Here is a 20,693-nt window from a genome sequence, read left to right as displayed (position 1 = left end):
TAGAAGTGGGATACACAAGGGGGAGGGAGGGAAAGGGGAGTACATAGTAAATATATTACCGAGAGCAAGAAAGAGGTAGGTACACAGTATACACTTTACATGGCATACTAATCATGACTCTATGGAAGACCGAATTCAATCTGCCATCTGGTGATTCCGTCGGAAATATTTAACCACTTGCTTACTGGTCACTTAAACCCCCCTCCTGTCCAGACCAATTTTCAGCTTTCAGCGATGTCGCATTTTGAATGACAATTGCGCGGTCATACAACACTGTACCCAAATGAAATTTTTATCATTTTTTTCCCACAAATAGAGCTTTCTTTTGGTGGTATTTAATCACCTCTGTGGTTTTTATTTTTTGTTAAAAAAATTGAAAAATAATATATATATTTTATATATATTTTTTTATATTTTGTTATAAAATGTTGTAAATAGGTAATTTTTCTCCTTCATTGATGTATGCTGATGAGGTGGCAGTGATGGGCACCGTCAGGTGGCAGTGATAGGCAGCACTTCTAGGTAGCACTGATTGGCATCACTGGTGGGCATTGATAGGTGGCACTGGTGGGCACTGTGGGAACTATGGGCACGATGACAGGTGGCACTGGCAGGGGGTACTAAATTGCACAGAGGAGGCAGATGTGCCTCCTTCCTCTTCGGGACCGAACATAAGCCGGTGATCGTTTTTTTTTTTCTCCTCATGCTGTCAGTGTGAGGAGAAAAAAAAAACGATCACCGAGCTTTTGTTTACATCATGTGATCAGCTGTCAGGCATCTGTTGGTTGATAGCTGATCACATGGTAAGGTGATCAGCCGAGTCTCTGTGACCCAGTGATCACAGCGCGCACCCCACGCGCCCTGCAGGGAGTGTGCACAGGGGAGGATGTCCTATGACGGCCTCCCCGAAATTGAGGTCCGCGCTGTAGCCGTCATTCGGCTATGGCCCAGACCTCAAGTAGTTAAAACATGTTCTATTTCTAGGTCCGTCAGAATATTCGGGAAAAAAAAGTCCAATGAGGCATACACACGATCAGAATATATACGATGAAAAGCTTCCGTCGGACTCGGACATTCCGCTCGCGTGCTCGCGGCATTACAGTGCAGATAAAAATCACATACAAACCTGAAAGCGCGTCTTTTCCATCGAGTGAATTTATTACGCTGTATCCAGCTATTTCCTAAGTGTACATTAATCACTTTGGGAAGTGTGTGAATTTCCCAGTTATTGGAGCGATATAATTCAGATATCCATTTCATAATCACCGTCACATCCACTGGAACTACAAGCATCACAAGCCCTCGAGCTGGTGTTAAGACAAATCAAAGACTGAGCTGCCTCCATTATGATGATAAGCTGTGCTATCAGCATGATGGGAGACTAACCCAATTTACAGCGGCTTAATACGTCTCTGTCATACATCCTCTGTACGCTGAGCTCCCAAGGAGATCAGGACGGATTTGAATCTTTCAACATCCCATCTGGTGCTCACAGAGTTAAAACATTCCATTAAGATTTGAAAATCCCCCCCCAAAAAAACGATTTTTTTATACAATTAACTATTGTCCCAGTTGCATATCCCTAGAAGTAGATGTGACCCACCGCAGAGGCCCCCGAGCTGCAGAATTTGCCTCCGTTCAGGCAATTACCAGTAACCGCTGCGCCCGTCGCTGCAGAAGCCGATGGAACGCACATGTTTAAATGTCATGCAACCAGTGCCAGGACAAGGTCATCTAGAGCCCAGGGGGCGAACATGCCAAACTGTGCCCACCCCCCCCAAGATGTATGAGCATTATGTGTCAGCAAACATCCCCCTTCACCCCCAAAAAAATCGAGCACTAATCTGCATGCTTACCCCATAATAATAAATCCCCCCTCCTCCCAGTAAAAATCTGCCCTCCTGCTAAAATCCCTCCTCCCAGCAAAAATCTTTGCCCCCCCCCCATCCAACAAATCCTCCTAGGTTATATGATGCACCCCCCCCCCCCCCCCAAAAAAAACTCTCCTAGCACAAATCCTCTTCCCCTCAAATTTCACATCTGAATATACATCCCCCCACTCCAAAACCCCCCCTCCCAGCACAACCCCACCCCCCCCCCTTCTAGCACAAATCCCCTCTACCCATATCACCTCTTCTAGCACAAACCCTCCCCTCCTAGCACAAGTCCTTTTGCCCCATCCCCCCTCCCAAATGCATGCTTACCCACTAATAACAAATTCCCAAATCTTCCTAGCACAAATGCATACCCCCTCATCCCCCCCCCCCAAAAAAAAAAGAAAAATCACCTCTCCTAGAACAAATCCTCTACCCCTCAAATTTCACATTTGAATTTACATCCTCTCCCCCCCACCACTCCATAACCCCCCTCCCTTGTAGCACAAATCCCCTCTACCATATCACCTCTTCTAGCACAAACCCCCCACTTTCCCACTCCTAGCACAAGTCATTTTACCCCACCCCCCTCCCAACACTAATGCATGCTTACCCCCTAATAACAAATTCCCAAATCCTCCTAGCACAAAGGCATACCTACCCCCTTCCTCCACCCAAAAAAAATCCCCTCTCGCCCAGCACAAATCCTCTACCCGCTCAAATTTCACATCTGAATATACATCCCCCCACTCTAAAACCTCCCCTCACAGCACAAATCTCCCCCCACCTCCCTCCTAGCATGAATCCCCCCCCCCAAAAAAAAAAAACAATGGCACCTCCTAGCACAAATCCCCTCTACCACATCACCTCTTCTAGCATAAACCCCACACTTCCCGCCTCCTAGCACAAGTAATTTTGCCCCATCCTCCTCCCAACACAAATGCATGCTTACCCCTTAATAACCGATTCCCCCTCCTCTCAGTACAAATCTGCCCTCCTGCTAAAATCCCCCCTCCCAGGACAAATCTTTGCCCCCCATCCCCCATATCCTCCTACCACAACCCCCCCCCCCCAAAAAAAATCACCTCCCCTAGCACAAATTCTTTACCCCTCAAAATTTCACATCTGAATATACACTCTCCATCCCCCCTTCTAGCACAAATCCTCTCCCCAAAAAATGTACCCTCCTAGCATAAATCCCCTCTACGATATCATCATCAAGCACACCCCTCCCCAAATTTATTTTCCTAGAACAATTTACCCCCGGCCACCCTCAAATTTCCAATCCCAACAAAATTCCCCTCCCTCAATCTTCTTGCAGTCGCCCCCACACTTCCCATGATACCACAGTGCCCAGGGCAGCCGCCCCTCAGTCCCTATGAAGCTGTGTCCCTGGCAATGCAAGGGTGTTGCCCTTTTTGCATGCACAGCTACTCTAGAAGGTCTTCATTATGGGCAGTCCCCACATAATTAGAGATGCACGTTAGGCAATCCACTCTTGTAAAATGGTGGGGTCTGGGCAGGACTGAGAGGTCACTGGGCAGACCTAAGAAAGACTGTTGGCAGGGTCAACTGTGTCCCAAGGGCTGGGACTGAAATGTTGGTAAATATATCCAGTTATTCCCCATTGGGCTCCACTATCTTTGCCTTGCACAGCATAGAGAAGGTGACGTCAGGCTGTCAGTTACAGCCCATATGTCAAAGACATGTTTCCTGTGCTTGACTTGCTTCACTGTTCTCTGCCTACAATAGAGTGGATAGAGATGGTGGCTGGGATTATCGGATGACTTGTCTAAACTTGCTTATCGGTAACAGGGCTGTTTAGTTTGCTTAGGCTGCAGAATTTGGGAAAGGAGGAGTGCATCAAAAGAGCTGATGGTGGTGATTATGTTTATATCATTGACGATTGGTTCACTTTAAATGAACCTTGTATGGAAATCTTGCAAGTAAAAAAGGTAAGTGAAAGTAATAGAAAAATATGTAAAATTAGAAGAAAGTGTAAACCAGGCTCCAGACCCTTCCTGTACGCGAGGGTGACGTCAGTAAGTTTCACTGCCGGATCCTAAAAAAGCTGATGATCCCAAATCTAACAATAAGACACTCCAGTAGAGTCCAAAGGGACAGTTTTTTCCCAGGATCCGATGAGAAGGGGCCGCTAAACGCACCGTGCCTAGGCATGCATGCCAGAAGCCTGGGTGTAGGGTGAGTATTTTTTATATTTACATTTTTCTTCTGAGGTTTATTTCTTCCACTTGGCTTTTTTAAAACATGGGGGCAGCAAGATAAGCATTTTCATGCAAAGTCTACTTTAATTAGCACACATTTTATTACATACAATGGACTTGCAGAAAACCACACCACTCTAAGCTCCAGAATGTTCCTTTCAGTTATGGGTAAACCACAGTGCTGGTCACAGGAGCCCATTCCTGCTCCATGTGTCATCCACGTAAGCCACAGACCAATGAGGTCACGTCGTAAAAACAAGCTTTATTGAGCCAAGTAGGCACACTGTGAGTCCCTGCCCGAGAACTGTCTGACACATTTCAAAGTAAAGTGCGTTAGCAGGGGTGGTTTATGGACGGGGACTCACAATGTGCCCACTTAGCTCAATAAAACTTGTTTTTATGGAGTCACATCAAAGACGTGCAGACCTCCGTTTCTTACATTTAGAAGAGGGATGTTGCTTTGGGTGGCAGAAGTTGTGTGCTGTGGTGGAGACATACAGCACTTGGATCTTTAGTCATCCCATCCCGCATAATGTGCTGTAATCACAGTTTCAAACTTATTTGAGTTACTGTGCGTGGGCACCCACTCAAGAAGGCATTCATTACAGTAATTGAGGGCCATGAGTGGGTGGTGTTTACATACAGTAATAATAGAGGGGATTTGGGTGGCCCGCTCAAATTAGTAAGCAGGGTGTGGGCAGGCATCAAACAGACTTTGGGTGGGGTCAACTGTCTCCCACCGGACTGAAACGTTGGAAAGTCTGTCCAGTTATTCTCTATTGGCCTCACCATCTTGCCTCTTGCACAGCATAGAAAAGGTGAAGTCAAAGTGTAAGTCATAGGCCAGCATGTCAAAGACATCTCTGCCCTTCCCGTGCTTGACTTACTCCACTGTTCTCTGCCTACAACACAATGGTTAAAGCTGAAGACTGGGATTGTCAGTTGACTTTTGATGAAAAAAGTCAAAATTTGCATTTTTACAGTTTGTAGAATTGTAGGAAACCACACTGATGCAAACTCAAAAGAGTTCCTTTCAGTTGTGGGTGAACGATGGCGCTTTTGCTTCATGTGTCATCCATGTAAATAACGAAGGACCACACATCTATGACACACTTCTCACAAGTGGGTACGCAGTGGGTTCCTGCCCGAAAACGTTCCATCACTGACGCGTTGACGGTTCAGTTTACGGGTGGGAACTCACAGTGAACCCGCTTAGCTCAATAAAAGAGTTTTTTATGGAGTGCTGTCAAAGGAGTACTGCTCTTTTTACACTTATGCCCCATACACACGAGGGAGTAGGTCCGACGGACTTTGGCGGAGTTCTGACGGAGCTCTGATGGACTTTCCAAATGAACAGACTTGGCCACACACAATCACACTAAAGTCAGATGGATTCGAACGCGATGACGTACGACCGGACTAGAGTAAGGAAGTTCATAGCCAGTAGCCAATAGCTGCCCTCGCGTCGGTTTTTGTCCGTCAGACTAGCATACACACGAGCGGATTTCTCGGTAGGAACTGGCTCCGGCGGAGTTCCGGTGTAAAAATTTAAAACATGTTCTATTTCTAAAGTCCACCAGATTTTTGGCAAGCAAAGGTCCGATGGAGCCCACACAAAATCGAATTGTCCGACGGACTTGTTCCGTCGGACCTTTGCTGTCAAAAAGTCTGGTTGTGTGTACGTGGCATTAGAAGAAGGATATTACTTGGGGTGCCAATTTTTGTGTGCCTACAGGCTGCTGTGATGGAGACCCAGGCCTGCCTGGGGCAAAGTGTAAAGTAGTGTTGTCCCAAAAACCAAAGTGTCACTAGAAGCCTTTGGAGGAACTTTTCTCCCAAAGTGACTCCAAAAGTAAACTGCAGATAAGAGCAGACAGTCATTCTTATGGCTTTAAATATTTTTTTAATTCCTTTCTGTACTTTTCTTCCTGTCATCCTGCTGCTGATGGGCAAGGTTGAATCTGCATAAAACACTGGCAGATCATCTGTTTTAACAGGGCTGCTCTGGGGCTATCAAAGCTTACAGCAACTTGGCTTTCTTCCATTGCCTGAAGCCTGACTTTGACCTTTTTCATGAGGCTCAATGCTCTTTAGCTATGTGTTTCTGAGGATCAACTGCAAATAGGCCCCACAGCTTCAAGTGAAGCCTTAGCCATGCTCAGGGGTGGTTCTAAAACAGGAGATTGGCAGGGATTCCCAACAGGAAAACCTTGTCTGTTGGCATCAGAAGGGCAGTTGGGTATGTTTTGCACTTTCATCTTGAATATAGCAGTAGTAGAGTACTGTACAGTGTCAGACACCAATTGAAGCAGAAGGTTTGGAGTTTAAGTGATACCTTTTATTGGGAACTTAAAGTGGATGGTCACTGTATCTGAGGCACCACAAACCAAAAACACTATTTAATTCATTTTTAATTTTCAAAGCAAACTCTCCACATCCAACCATGTCTCTTTGCTATGTTTTGTTGAGAAATCACTTTGAAACCCCCCCCCCCCCTTTAGCATTTCTGGCCATTGTCATCTTGAGTAAGGGCAAATTATTCAGGTAGAGTTTACTTCCTGGAATCCCTCTGCCCTTAGATTAAGCATGCATGCAGGTGTTTCGTCAGATTAGGCGACCCGTCAGAATGTGTAACGGAAGTGATGCTTCATCGCCGCCATCTTGCTACACTACAGTAAGGTTACACTGAGAAGGGGGCAAGCAGACATCTTGTTACACCCACAGAGTTTTGCATTTTACACTTTGAACAGTAAACTGAGTTTATATAGTGAAATGCAATACTTAGAACTCCGCCTGAATGTTTAAATGTTTCATTTTAAAAGCAGCGGCAAGCCTGCTGATCTCACAGGTTTGCTAATCGGACAGACGTTTTAGCTTTTAAAATTCAACATCTAAACAGTCAAATGGAGTTCTAAGTACTGTATTTCACTATATAAACTCAGATTATATTTAAAATTAAGTGTAAAATTCAATACTACGGTGGGTGTAACAAGATGTCCGCTTGCCCCCTTCCCGCTGTATCCTTACTGTGGAGGAGTGTGGGGTGTAGCAAGATGGCTGCGACGTAATGTCACTTCCGTTACACATTCTGACACGCCGCCAATTCTGACGAAACACAGGAGAGTGTGCTTAGCTGGGGAAACCCCTCCTCCTCTCCTGAAGACTCCTGGGATGTATGACAAAGTTGCCTAGGCAAGAAACCAGGAAGTAACTGAAGAAATGCAAAAAAAAAACTGTTTAAAACAATTAAATATAATAAATCTTACTATCGATTTACTAATGCTAGAAGCATGAGGATTAAAAATAATTAATATTGATTGGGGGAGTGAAGTTCCACTTTAAGATAATTAAAAGTGCAAGCTTTAAGGATGACTTAGATCCCTTCTTCAGGCTTAAGTTATCTCGAATGCTTGAAACTTTAATATCTTAAATGTGGAACTTTTGCAAGGTCCCCCCCCCCCCCCCCCCACGTCTTACACATTGGCAAAAAAAAAAAAAAAAAAAGTATTTTAGTAAGTAACTTTTTTTTTTGTTTTTATCTTTTATTTATTTTTTACTTGATAAATCCTAGCCTAGGCTAGGATGATGTCAAAGCACCCTGCATCTGCAGACATGTCACAGGCCTCAGCCAGAGAGACCTTGTGGCACGTGTGTATCTCACAAACTACTTCCTAGAATGTGTGCCATAGCCATCCCTAGGAACCATTTGCAAAGGTTCCCCCCTTTGCCTCGTTTCTCCAGCACCGCCATCTTTAATGAAGATCTGATGCATGCGCAGAGCCTCTGCCAGGTGTTGGGACCTGACAAAGCCTGCGGCGTGTCTATGCACGCACCAGATTAGTTCTCCGGAAGAGACTCCGTGGCATGTGTGCGCATGCCACGAGCAACAACTTTTAAAATTGCTGTTTGGGATGTGTGATGTAGCTATCTCAGAGATGTTATGCATCTGCACCCACGCCGATGCCAGAGAACTGGCAGAGAGACCTGTGACCTGTCTGTGCTGGAGCAGGGAATTTGACCCATGAGCGGACACATTGGGATTGATATACTAAGGGAAAATAGACTCTTAAGCCCCGTACACACGAGAGGACTTATCTCCGACAGACCTCCAAAGGAGTTCCGCCGGAGTTCCGACGGAGTTCTGGCGGACTTTTCGACCGAACGGACTTGGACACACACCATCACACCAAACTCCGACGGAGTCGAACGTGATGACGTACGACTGGATTCGAATAAGGAAGTTCATAGCCAGTAGCCAATAGCTTCCCTAGCGTCGGTTTTAGTCCGTCGGAGTAGCATACACACGAGCGGATTTTTCGACGGGGACCGGGTCCGGCGGAGTTCCGTCGGGAAAATTTGAAGCATGCTTCATTTCTAAAGTCCGTCAGACTTTGGCGAATCAAAAGTCCGTTGCAGCCCACACACGATCGGATAGTCTGACGGACTCAGTCCGTCGGAGTTTGGATGTCGAAAAGTCCGCTCGTGTGTACGGGGCTTCACTCTTAGAAATTTTACAAGTGCAGTTGCTCCAGAGCTTAGAAAATTAGGTAAAGCTTGACTTTGCAAAAAATACCCAATCACGTGCAAGGAAAATAAAAGAAACAGCATTTTTGCTTGCACATGATTGGATGATGGAAGTCAACAGCGCTTCCCCTCAATTACCAATATCTGGAGCAACTACATTTGCAGAGTGCACAGTATTTTCCTTTGTAAAAGGAACCCCATTGTAGGGGGCTGCCAAGTCCCGTGGACCTGGTAGAGACTCACGACCTGTCTGCACATGCACTAGTCCATCCACTAAAGATGGGCGAGGGGAGAACTTTTTCTTCAAGCAAGACAACACTGGATTACATGGTCTAGTAAGTATGTGTTTTTTTATTTTTTTAGTTAATTATTATTTTTTATTTTAAGACAGGGACATGTATTAGAGATTAAGGCAGGGGTTAGGCAGAGTGAAATTAGCCAATAAAAGAGTATCACTTATACTCTAAGCTTTCTTCTCTAACACATATGTCAAACACAAGTCCCGTGGGCTGAATCTGGCCCTCCAGGCCTTGTCATGTGGCCCCTGCATGCAGTCTTGCAGATGGAGCGTGGAGGAACTCCATTCTACCACCTCCGGCTCTTACTATTTTCTCCCTGCTGTCACTTGTAAACACAGAAGCCTTCTGTGTTTACAAGGGACAGCTTTGCTCTCAGCGGCTCATAGAACTAACAGATCTCTGCATGCTTTCATGGCGGGGACAGACCTCCAGAATCTGAGAGAGAACGGACTCCCTGCAAGGTGAGGCAGAACCGCGGTACTAGAGGGGGTACTAGAGCTGGGCAAGGTAGGAGAGAGAGATGGGAGGAAGCTACTGGGGGTTAGGGTTGCACATTGTGCATAGTGCACCCCTAAAGCCTGCATTCTGTACACAGTGCACCAATTAACTTTTTACTCTGCACATAACGCACCCCGTAACCCTGCACTCTGTACACAGCACATCTCTGAACCTTGCACTTTGTACACAGCACACTGCTGAACTCTGCACATAATGCACTCCTGAACCCTGCACTTTGTACATAGCACACCCTTGAACCATGCACTCTGTACATAGTGCACCCCTGAACCCTGCACTCTGTACACAGCAAACACCTGAACTGAATTCTGCACTCTGTGCATAGGGCTCTCCTGAACCCTGCACTCTGTACACAGCACACCCCTGAACCCTGCACTCTGTACATAGCGCACCCCTGAACTCTGCACTCTGTACACAGCAAACACCTGAACTGAATTCTGCACTCTGCGCATAGGGCTCTCCTGAACCCTGCACTCTGTACACAGCGCACCCCTGAACCCTGCACTCTGTACATAGCACATCCCTGAACCATGCACTCTGTACATAGCACACCCCTGAACCATACACTCTGTACATAGCGCACCCCTGAACCCTGCACTCTGTACACAGCAAACAACTGAACTGAACTCTGCACTCTGTGCATAGGGCTCTCCTGAACCCTGCACTCTGTACATAGTGCACCCCTGAACCCTGCACTCTACACAGCGCACCCCTGAACCCTGCACTCTGTACACAGCGCACCCCTGAACCCTGCACTCTGTACACAGCACACTGCTGAACTCTATACATAATGCACTTCTGAACCCTGCACTCTGTACATAGCACACCCCTGAACTGAGCTCTGAACTCTGTGCATGGGGTACTCCTAAACCCTGCACTTTGTACACAGCACACCCCTAAACTGAACTCTGCACATTATACACAGAACACTCCTGATTTCTATCATTTCTATTCACGATAAAATAGAGTTTGACACGCTTGTTCTAGAATATAGAAATGCCCAAAAAACTGTTAGAATTATTTTCTATCATTGCATTTTTATAGCCTAAATCTGAATAAAGTCTTTATTACATGTGTTTACAACCATACACATTTCTCTGGTAGCAGCCTTTCCCACAAATATTACACCACATTGTACCAAGAACAAAAATAATTAACATTCTCCAGAAGCTTCCGAAACACAGACTCCTCTCTATTCCACAACCTCCGACGACCGGATGACAAAGACTCACCCACTGCCAGCCCTAGCCTGGCAGCAGTTGGACAGAAAGCTGTCTTTGGTTTAAATGAATTTCCCTTTAATCTCTCCATCGAGCATCTGGATAAAACGCGGGGGCTCTTAAAAAATTCAGGATATCTGTGTCCATGTAAATTAATCCGTCTTGGTGGCATGCAGCCAGGGCGAGTTTGCGATTCAGGAAAAGACCTGGGTTCATGTTATTGTTTTAACTTTGTTATGCAACTTATTTAGGATGAGGGACCATTTGCAAATTAAATCAACAGATTGATTCAGCTTCTGTTCCCATTTAGAGCGGAGCCTGGATTTAGCAGGCACTCATTTCCATAAGAAGGGACAAAGATGGGGCTATTTCCATCCCCTGGTCACTTTTTGTTTGATGACTGGAGATAAGTGGCAGGACCACTGACAGCAACATGCTGCCTTCCCTGTGACTCTGCAAGGCTCTGACCAAGCTGCTAAATATACTGTGTGTGTGTATATGTATATATATATATATATATATATATATATATATAATGTTTCCTTTACACACAGACAACGCCGGTCTTCATTTTGCTGCTGCATCAGCTGTCTGGCATTGCTTGGCTGCAGAAAATGATGTCCTTCCACTACGCTGCAACATCCTCATTTTCTAAATGTATGTCACCGCTAATGCCAGCTTGTCACTACACGCTACCGTAACAAATCAGCTCAACTGCAAAGTTTTTTTTTTCCATGGCAAGATTTGTTCTGCGTTAAACCAGCAGAGTCCAAATGCAAAACCAACAAAGCCAAAGTAAAAAAAAAAATAAAAAGGTGCAGCAACATAATAACATAATACATGATGCTGCTGGTACACCCTAGGAGGATATCTGCACGTGTGGAGCATACGCCACACCGCCAGGACACATCGGATAACCTGCTGCCATTTGGACAATCCACCTTTACTGTCAACTGGACTGTGGACAGTCTGCAGAGGGCTTAGTGATCAGTACATTATAGTACAGCTACATGGATAGAAGAAGAGAGAGAAAGATAGAGGAGATCTATATATATGGGATAGCTATATACATAAGGAGATAGATAGATAGATAGATAGATAGATAGATAGATAAAGAAATAGTTAAGGAATACGAGAGAGGGAAGGATATATAGATAGAGATTGCAGAGAGAGGGGGATAGAAAGGAAAAGGAAAAGTGAGGGAGCAAGAAAAGGGAGAGAGAAAACAAGAAGTCGGATAGATCTTGTGCAGGGAGAGAGAGAGAGAGAGAGAGAGAGAGAGAGAGAGAGGGCGATAGATAGATAGATAGATAGATAGATAGATAGATAGATAGATAGATAGATAGATAGATAGTGATGGACAAAGAAAAGAGTTAAGGAGGGAGAGAGAGAGATGAAAGAAAGGATATATAGAGAGATGGGTAGATAGGAAAAGGGAGTGATTGAGAAAAAAAAGAGAGAGAAAACAAGATGTGGGAAAGATCATTTGCAGTTAGAGATAGATAGATAGATAGATAGATAGAAAGTTGGATATATAGATAGATACACGATATATAGATATATACTGTAATAGGAGAATAGTAGATATAGCTATATATATATATATATATATATATATATATATATTTTATATATATATATATATATATATATATATATATATATATATATATATATATATATATATATATATATAAATAGATAGATAGAAGATATATAGATAAATAGAAGATATATAGATAGATCAATAGATACTGCGATAAGATAATAGTAGAAAGATAGATAATAGACAGAAGGAGAGCAGATAGATATAAGGATACGAGATAGATAGGTACAGTAGATAGATAGATAGATAGATAGATAGATACAATATATAGATAGATAGATAGATAGATAGATAGATAGATAGATAGATAGATAGATAGGATACAAAGAAAGAGGGAAGAAGAGATGACAAGAGTGAGAGTCAAGAAACAGAATGAGGGAGAGAATACAGAGAGAGAAGGGAGGGGAGATAGAGAGAGATGTAGAGAGATCATACGCAGGGAGAACTAGACACTAGACACAGAAAGATTCAAAAGCTACATAAATATCATATATGTCAATTGATAGATAGATAACAAACTGATCTATCAATAAAGAGATGGGTAAAGAGTTGGATTCAAGAGATACATGAATAGATTATATGTAGACGTGTTTTAATAGATAGATTGATAAATAGATAGATAATTATACATGTGTTTAACATAATTAAAACTTAGTCTCACTATTGCACCATTCCCTGTGGCTCCCTATGACTCTCAATGACTCTCAATGACTCCCAATGACTATAACTTGACAATCTCAATGTAAAGAAGCATTGTTCACCAGTCACAGCGCACAACCTGTGGTAGAGATGAGGGTCCCCCCCCCCCCCCACAATACATTCATGAATCCCCCAATTTACTAAAAATAACATTTATTTGATGGAATTCCAATGACAAGTACCCGCTGTGGGTCCTCCAGCAATGGCACCCTGACAATGACACCCCAACACCTGGGGCCACAACCCAAGAAGGTTGGGCAGCTGTGCCCCATAGCACCTAGATGGAAGGTTGATGACAATACGGAGCGGCTTGCATTGTCTTACCTGTCTTCCATACGTAGATGCTCTTGGCTTCATGCTCGCCTTGTGAATGGACCCGACACAATCCCACAAGAAGAAGGACGATCACTCCACAGCAAGGACCAGCCGAGCATCTCCCTCCCAGCCCCATGCCTCCTCCAGGCGGCTCGGTGGTGGCTGCAGCCTGAACACAATGAGCAGCCCACTTCACACTCAGCTCTCCTTCTTCCCTTTTCCCTTTTTTGTTTTTTTTTTATTTTAAGTACCGAGCAACAGAAAGATCTCTCCAGCTATTGTGCATGACAGTCGGGAAGGAAAAAAACATTTATGAGCCAGGAACAATAGAGCCCAGGGGCTGCTGCTGCTGCTTGTGATGCTGATGTTGTGTTCTTGTGCTGAGGATGCTGCAGCTTCTCTCCTCTCCCATTCACTGACTAGTGGCAGTCTTCACTCAGCTCAAAGAGAGACATCTGTCTGCAGGGGGCTCCAGATGACTGAACAGGTTATCTTGGTCTGGGAGGTTGCGGTAATAAATTACACCAGCTGGAGAGAGGGAGAGAAAGAGAAAAGGAAATTCTAAGAGAGAGAGAGGACATAAAGAGAGAGGGATAAAAAAAATATATATAGCAATTAGGAATATATAAAACATATAATAAAAACATAAAATATGCAGTAAATATAACAATAAAATATGCAATAAATATACAAGAAAACATTTATAAAATATAAAAAAGAGAGAGAGTGAAATAAAATAATAAATAATAATAAAATATGAAATATACAATAAAGATAATTTGTATAAAATATGAAAAAAAATCTAAGAGAGAAAAGAAAAAAAGAAAGAAATCTAAAAATAAATATGTAAAAAAATAACAATAAAATATAAAATATACAAAAACAATAAAAAAAATAAAATTGTAAGACAGGACTAAGAGAGCGATAGAGACAAAAAAAAAATACAATGGAATATATATATATATATATATACACACACACACACACACAAAGGTATATATTATATATATTTTTTTATTATTATTATTATTTTTTTTTTTTTATACTACATTGTATTTTTGTATTTTTTATTTTTGTCTCAATCTCTCTCTCTTAGTCTTGTCTTGGAATTTTATTTTTTAAATTGTTTTGATACGTTTTATATTTTATTGTGTTTTTTTTTTACATATTTATTTTTAGATTTCTTTTTTCATTTCTCTCTTAGATTTTTTTTTTTTTTTGATATTTTAGATATTTATTTTCAGATTTGTCTAATTATATATATATATATATATATATATATATATATATATATATATATATATTTATATTATAAAACCTAAATTATATTAAATATATAAAAATGAAAAATAATTTCTAGAACAGAGGACAAAAAAGAGAGACAGAGAGAGACAGAGATTAAAAAAACACTGACTTGCATATAATTGGAGGCACCCAGATGCCTCTTAACCAAAACAAAGCTAAAGGATGGAAGGACAGGCTCTGTCAACAGAGAATGACTAATTCAAGTGTTATTAACTCATTGAATATAATTATATGTACTTCCAAGACAAAATGACTATTTGTAGCAATGTGTCATTGTGCAGCTACCATTTGTGTTACCGATAGGATTTACATTGTTGTTTTATATTGTTTTTTTTGGATTTTTTGGATTTTTTTTTTCCAAATCATTAAACAGCATTAGAATTGTATGGGCTGCTTCAGGAGAAAGAAATAATGGCTCCATCAGACTGTTTCCATCGGAATTTCCTGCTATAAAATTTTCCGACAACATGATCCGATCGGACTTTGTCCGATCATGTGTAGAGAATTCCGGTCGGACAAAGTGGCACGCATGCTCAGATCAAATTCCTACACCAAAGCTATTGGCTACTAGCGTGAATGTAGTCCCATCGTAACGAAATAACTTCATCACGTTCTGAACGATCGGATTTTCTGACAACTTTGTCCGACCGTGTGTATTCAACACCAGTTTCGGACATAATCCGTCGGACTGTCGAGTTGTCGGAATGTCCGACCGTGTGTACAAGGGCTTAGAGTAGAAATTAAGATTTTTTTTTCATATCCCCCTTCTGCATTAAACCCCCCCCCCCCCCCAAAAAAAAAAAAAAAAAAAGACGTATTGGCAATATCTACTTCCCCTCTTGACTCATTGATGCCCCCAATTTTCTTCTTCTCGGTCGGGCGCGAAGGGTCTTCTTCAGGTGAAAGTACACTAGCATAATTCTGCCCATTTTCCGTGTTGTTTTCACCCCCAAGAGGGTTCATCATCACACATTACATTAGTGCTGCCCAGTCCTGCCCAGGGTCGGGGACTTCTTTCTCTGCGTTTCTCGCAGGTAGGGCAGTTGATTGAAACTCATAGAATGTGCAGGAACGCATGTGAAATGTACATGCGCACCCACACACACAGTAGTGTGAACCAAGCCATAAGGTGAGTATTGCAGTTGTGTTGACTGGCAGTGCTGTAGGATCAGGGCTTTTTTTTCAGCGGGAACGCGGCGGGGGGAATGCAGTTCCGGCGTCTCCAGCACTGAATGGGATGCTGGGGTGTTCTGGAAGGTCTATTGATGCTGGCTGCTGAGGACTCTATTGTCGTTGGGGGATCATTTGTTGCTGGGGAGGTCTATTGTTACTGGTGGGGGATCTATTTTTGCAAACAATGTACTGTCAGCCTTGCCAGTTATCAGCTCTCCTTTCATCACACAGACACAGCATGGGAGGAAAGGACTGCTGATAACCTGCAAGTTCATTTACATGTGACCAGCTGTGAATGGACACAGCTGATCATATGGTAAAGGGACACTGTGCTATGCCTGTAGCAATGTCCCAGGCCTCCTTCAGTCTAATGAGAACCTCCAGGGCCAGAGATAGCTGACATCCTTCTGTATATGGTGGGTTGTGTGGCATGGTGGGTGTAATGCAAAGTAGCTTCATTGGGTGCCAGACACTTTTGTGGATGCACAGATGTTTTATTTCTCTTAACAGAACTTTGGGAGAGAGGGTTAGGGCCAGGACACCCTTAGATATTTGCAAAGTTAATTAGCAGACTCTGAGACTTCAACAGGAGGACAGCCATGCATGGAAAGGCATCCAGCAAGACACCACATCTGCATGTGTAGTGTAGGAATGCTGTCTCCTATGGCAACAGTCTAACAGTTTCTAACGCGAAGTGTAACAGTTCCTTCACTAAAACTACAATCACTTCTTGTAGTTCTTCAGTCCATTGAGATCCCAGTCTTTCCCTAGACTAGATGATTCACTGCTACTGAATCCCTTGAGCTCCTCCAATAGTTGCTGTAGTATCTTCCTCAAACGTCACCACCGCTTCTCTGCTGGGTCCTTAGCTTGGCACTCAAGATACTTCTCAAGCTTTACCCCGCTGGCCTGTCCGGTCCCTGGCTTGGCACACAAGGCTGCTCTGCAAGCGTCACCTCCGCTGGCTGGGTCCTTGGCTTGATACCCACTGAAGTTTCCCGATTCTTCACTGTCCCCGGGTGGTGAGAATACTGCTCCGGTACTTGCTTCAGCTACTCACTGCGGTCCCTGGTAATAAGGTGGTTGGTCCCTTAATGGCGACAGCTTCCCCTCCACCTCCGACCACGACAGGTTCCCCGACCAGCAGAACCGTCACTTCTGGTTGGACTACAAGTCGCAATCCCAACCCTGCACTGCTCTCCTGCTTCTGGATAGGCCCTCAGACAGCCTAGCAGCCAGATGTGCCCGGTAGAGGTCCAATCTCTGGCCTAGCAGTCCGGGCAATACAACACACCTCCACCCAGACAGCCGTCCAGGTGGCACCGAACACTGATCACCTGACTCCACCCAAATATATAGGTTCTCCCAATAGGCCAAGGGTTTCAAGAAAACCCCTGCCCATTGGCTGAGATACTCCATATACCCATAATCTGACCTTGCATTGCCCTTTTCGTATCTAATGCCACCAAGTACCCAGCCACCTAGCGGCAGAAGAGAAAAGTGCACCAATGCCAGACTTAGGGAGAAATCAATTGATCCCTAACAATTAGCCAAGGTAGCTACTCCTGGCAGAAAAATTTAGGAGCAACCCTGTCTAAACTCCAGGGTGCTAATAGTCATCTTACCAGTCCCCAGGATGCTGTGGTGACCTCTCTCTGTAGAAGGGGGGGGCCCCTTTGGTCTCTCTCCAAAACCCTCCACTGATGGCGGTGGGAAACAGAGGATGAGTCCCCCTGCAACAGTGGTGCAGGTGCCGTGATGTGGTCGGTGCTGCGCTGCCCCCGTGTGTCCTCACTCCCGGTCTCAGATCTTCCTTGGTATGGTCTCCAACTGGCAGATGAATATCCAGAGAGAGGTGCTCTCTCTAACTCTTTTAGTGCCAAGAGGAAGAACTTTCCTGGGTAGTATAATAAAAATAATCTCTCTACTCTTCCTACTGTGCATTGCATATTGGGATCTGTAGTGTAACCATCATATGGCTGCTGTCTCAAACTACATCTACCAGGATTCTCAGTGCTCTTAATATAAGTCTATGGGCTTGCTTGGCTTTAGCTCTCCTCCTGCTGGCTGGAGGAGGATGGTGCAGCATAACATTAATATTACAGTAGAGAGAGAGATAGTCAAATGAAGAGTAGATGTGCACTGCCGAAAAATGTGTTCGTTTTAGTTACATTTGTTTTTTTTGTTTTTTCGTTATTCGGGTCAGTAGTTATGATCGCAATTCATAAATTCATAAATTAGAAAATTCGTAGATTCGTAAATTTGAAAATTCGTAATTTCGGAAATTTGGAAATTCAAAAATAAGAAATAAAATCAGAAAATAAGAAATAAAATCAGAAAATTCGAAAGAATAACTAACTAATAATAACTAACTATTAAATTATAGGTATTGGGTTTTCCTTTCAAATTTGGCTGTTAGTGAACGTAATGAATACGAATTTATCCGAAGTTACGAATTATCCAAAATATTGAATGCCACCTCTAAACAAATGGAACAGAACAAGTTAATAATGATAATAATTAATAATAATACATTTTTTATTATTATTGTTATTTAGTATTATTAACCGCTTCAGCCCCGGACCATTTGGCTGAAAAAAGACCAGAGCACTTTTTGCGATTCGGCACTGCATTGCTTTAACTGACAATTGCGCGGTCGTGCAACGTGGCTCCCAAACAAAATTGATGTCCTTTTTTTCCCCACAAATAGAGATTTCTTTTGGTGGTATTTGATCACTGCTGCGGTTTTTATTTTCTGCGCTATAAACAGAAAAAAAGCGACAATTTTGAAAAAAAAAAAAACACATTATTTTGCTATAAGAAATATCCCCCCAAAAATATATATAAAATTTTTTTTTTCCTCAGTTTAGGACGATACGTATTCTTCTACATATTTTTGTTAAAAAAAATCCCCAAAAAATCCCAATAAGTGTATATTGATTGGTTTGCGCAAAAGTTATAGCATCTACAAAATAGTGAATAGTTTTATGGCATTTTTGAATAATTATTAATAATTTTTTTTTCTGCTAGCAATGGCGGCGATCTGCGATTTTTATCGTGACTGCAACATTATGGCGGACACGTTGGACAATTTTAATACATTTTTGGGACCATTGGCATTAATACAGCGATCAGCGCGATTAAAAATGCACTGATTACTGTAAAAATGGCATTTGCAGTGAAGGGGTTAACACTAGGGGGCAGTGAAGGGGTTAAGTGTGTCTTAGTTTGTGTTCAACTGAAGGGGGGAGGGGACTGTGCAGGGAAACTAACAGATCACTGTTCATACTTTGTATGAACAGACAATCTGCCAGTTCTCTCCTCAGAGAACCGGAAACTGTGTTTACATACACAGATCCCGGTTCTCGGTGTGCCCTGAGTGATCGCGACCGCCGGGCACTTGCATCAGCTTGGGGAGCAAGCAGGGGGGCGCGCACGCGACCCCTATCGGGCACAGGGTGAAGCGTTGTTACATAATGTCGTTTTACCAAGCCAAACCATTCTGCCGCAATACAACTGCGGCGGCTGGTCGGCATGTGGTTAATTCATTACGTTCCATTCGTTATGTTCACTAACAGCCAAATTTGAAAGGAAATCCCAATACCTATAATTTAATAGTTATTTCAGATTTTCGAATTTTTGAATATTCAAATTTACGAATATTTAGAATAATTCGTCAAATTGTCACACTGAGGATAGGATAATCAGAGATGGAAGTAATTTGATTCCCTGATCCCTGATGAGTTTACGTCCTCTTTGTCTCCCTGCAAAGGTAAAGCATTATGTGTCACTTACCTGACACAGGAGCCAGCGATGTCACCGCTGTCCCCTGTAGCATGAAGCGTCCATCTTCTTCCGGGTATCGCTGCTCCGGTCACTCACAGCGCTGGAGCAGCGATGCGCACGGGAGCCGTTACTAACGGCGATAGTGTGCCTGCGTGACACAGCTGTGACTGTCTTTTAGTAAATATCTCCTAAACCATGTAGGTTTAGGAGACATTTATTTGACCTACAGGTAAGCCTTAATCTAGGCTTACCTGTAGGTCAAAGTGGTTTGTAACCACTTGCCGCCCGCCATATAGCAAAATGACGGTGGCAAAGTGGTTTTAAATATCCTGACCGGACGTCATATGACGTGATCAGGATATTAAGCCGCTGCATGCCCTCGGGGGCGCGCATAGCGCGGCGATCATTGTTGCGGGGTGTCAGTCTGACACCCCGCAACTACTATCTCAGTAAAGAGTCTCCAACGTCACTCTTACCAAGAGACAACAGCTTTGTCCATTCACGGCTGATCACAGTGTAAATAGGAAGAGCCCTAGGGACGCCGCCAGACCATCAGGGATGCTCAGCACCAGGTATGTCACCATAGACCACCAGGGATGCCAGTCAGTGCCCACAATGGATGCCAATCAGTGCCCACAATGTTCATCACTGATTGGCGTGCATTATTGTTTGGCACTGATTGGCATCCATCAGTACAATACAATACATACATAAGTACTTTTGTGGAAAAAAAGTCAGCCGGAGCCCACACATGGGCGGATTGTCCGCCAGACTTTTCCGCCAGATAGTTTGATCGTGTGTATGCGGCATAAGCCTGCCAAAGACACTACATCTGATAAACACGTGGACTAATATCATGTGACATACAAAATTGCAACTACCACCGTTTAATTCTCCAGGGTCTCTGCTTTCAGAAAAAATTATGCACTGTTTGGTGGGGTTTAACTAATCATAAGGCTTAAAATGTGCATTTTAACATGGGGAAAAAAATGGCACTGGAAGACAAGTGGGTAACTAACCAACAAATTTAAACCCAACTCCACATAAACGCAGACATGTACAATTCGTATCCTTCCAAATTAGTTTTTCAACAAATTTTCGTCAAATTCCTTAATTTGGAAATATCCGTATTAATGGAAATCCATCTGACA

General features: G+C 43.2%; 1 protein-coding gene across 1 annotated transcript in view; it reads right to left on the bottom strand.

The window, feature by feature from the left end:
* The window catches only part of THSD7A (thrombospondin type 1 domain containing 7A), a 443,828-nt gene extending 429,993 nt beyond the window's left edge, over window positions 1-13,835 (bottom strand). The window contains exon 1 of the mRNA XM_077490719.1: window positions 13,288-13,835. Coding sequence (XP_077346845.1) covers window positions 13,288-13,414 — 127 coding nt within the window. The 5' untranslated portion in view covers window positions 13,415-13,835. The remainder of the gene's footprint in view (window positions 1-13,287) is intronic.
* Window positions 13,836-20,693: the final 6,858 nt, after the last annotated feature.

Source organism: Lithobates pipiens, unplaced genomic scaffold, assembly GCF_037356315.1.
Source record: "Lithobates pipiens isolate NorthernLeopardFrog02 unplaced genomic scaffold, aLitPip1_a1.2 Scaffold_19, whole genome shotgun sequence".
Classification (NCBI taxonomy): Eukaryota; Metazoa; Chordata; class Amphibia; order Anura; family Ranidae; genus Lithobates; species Lithobates pipiens.
This window is presented reverse-complemented; position numbering and strand designations above follow the sequence as displayed.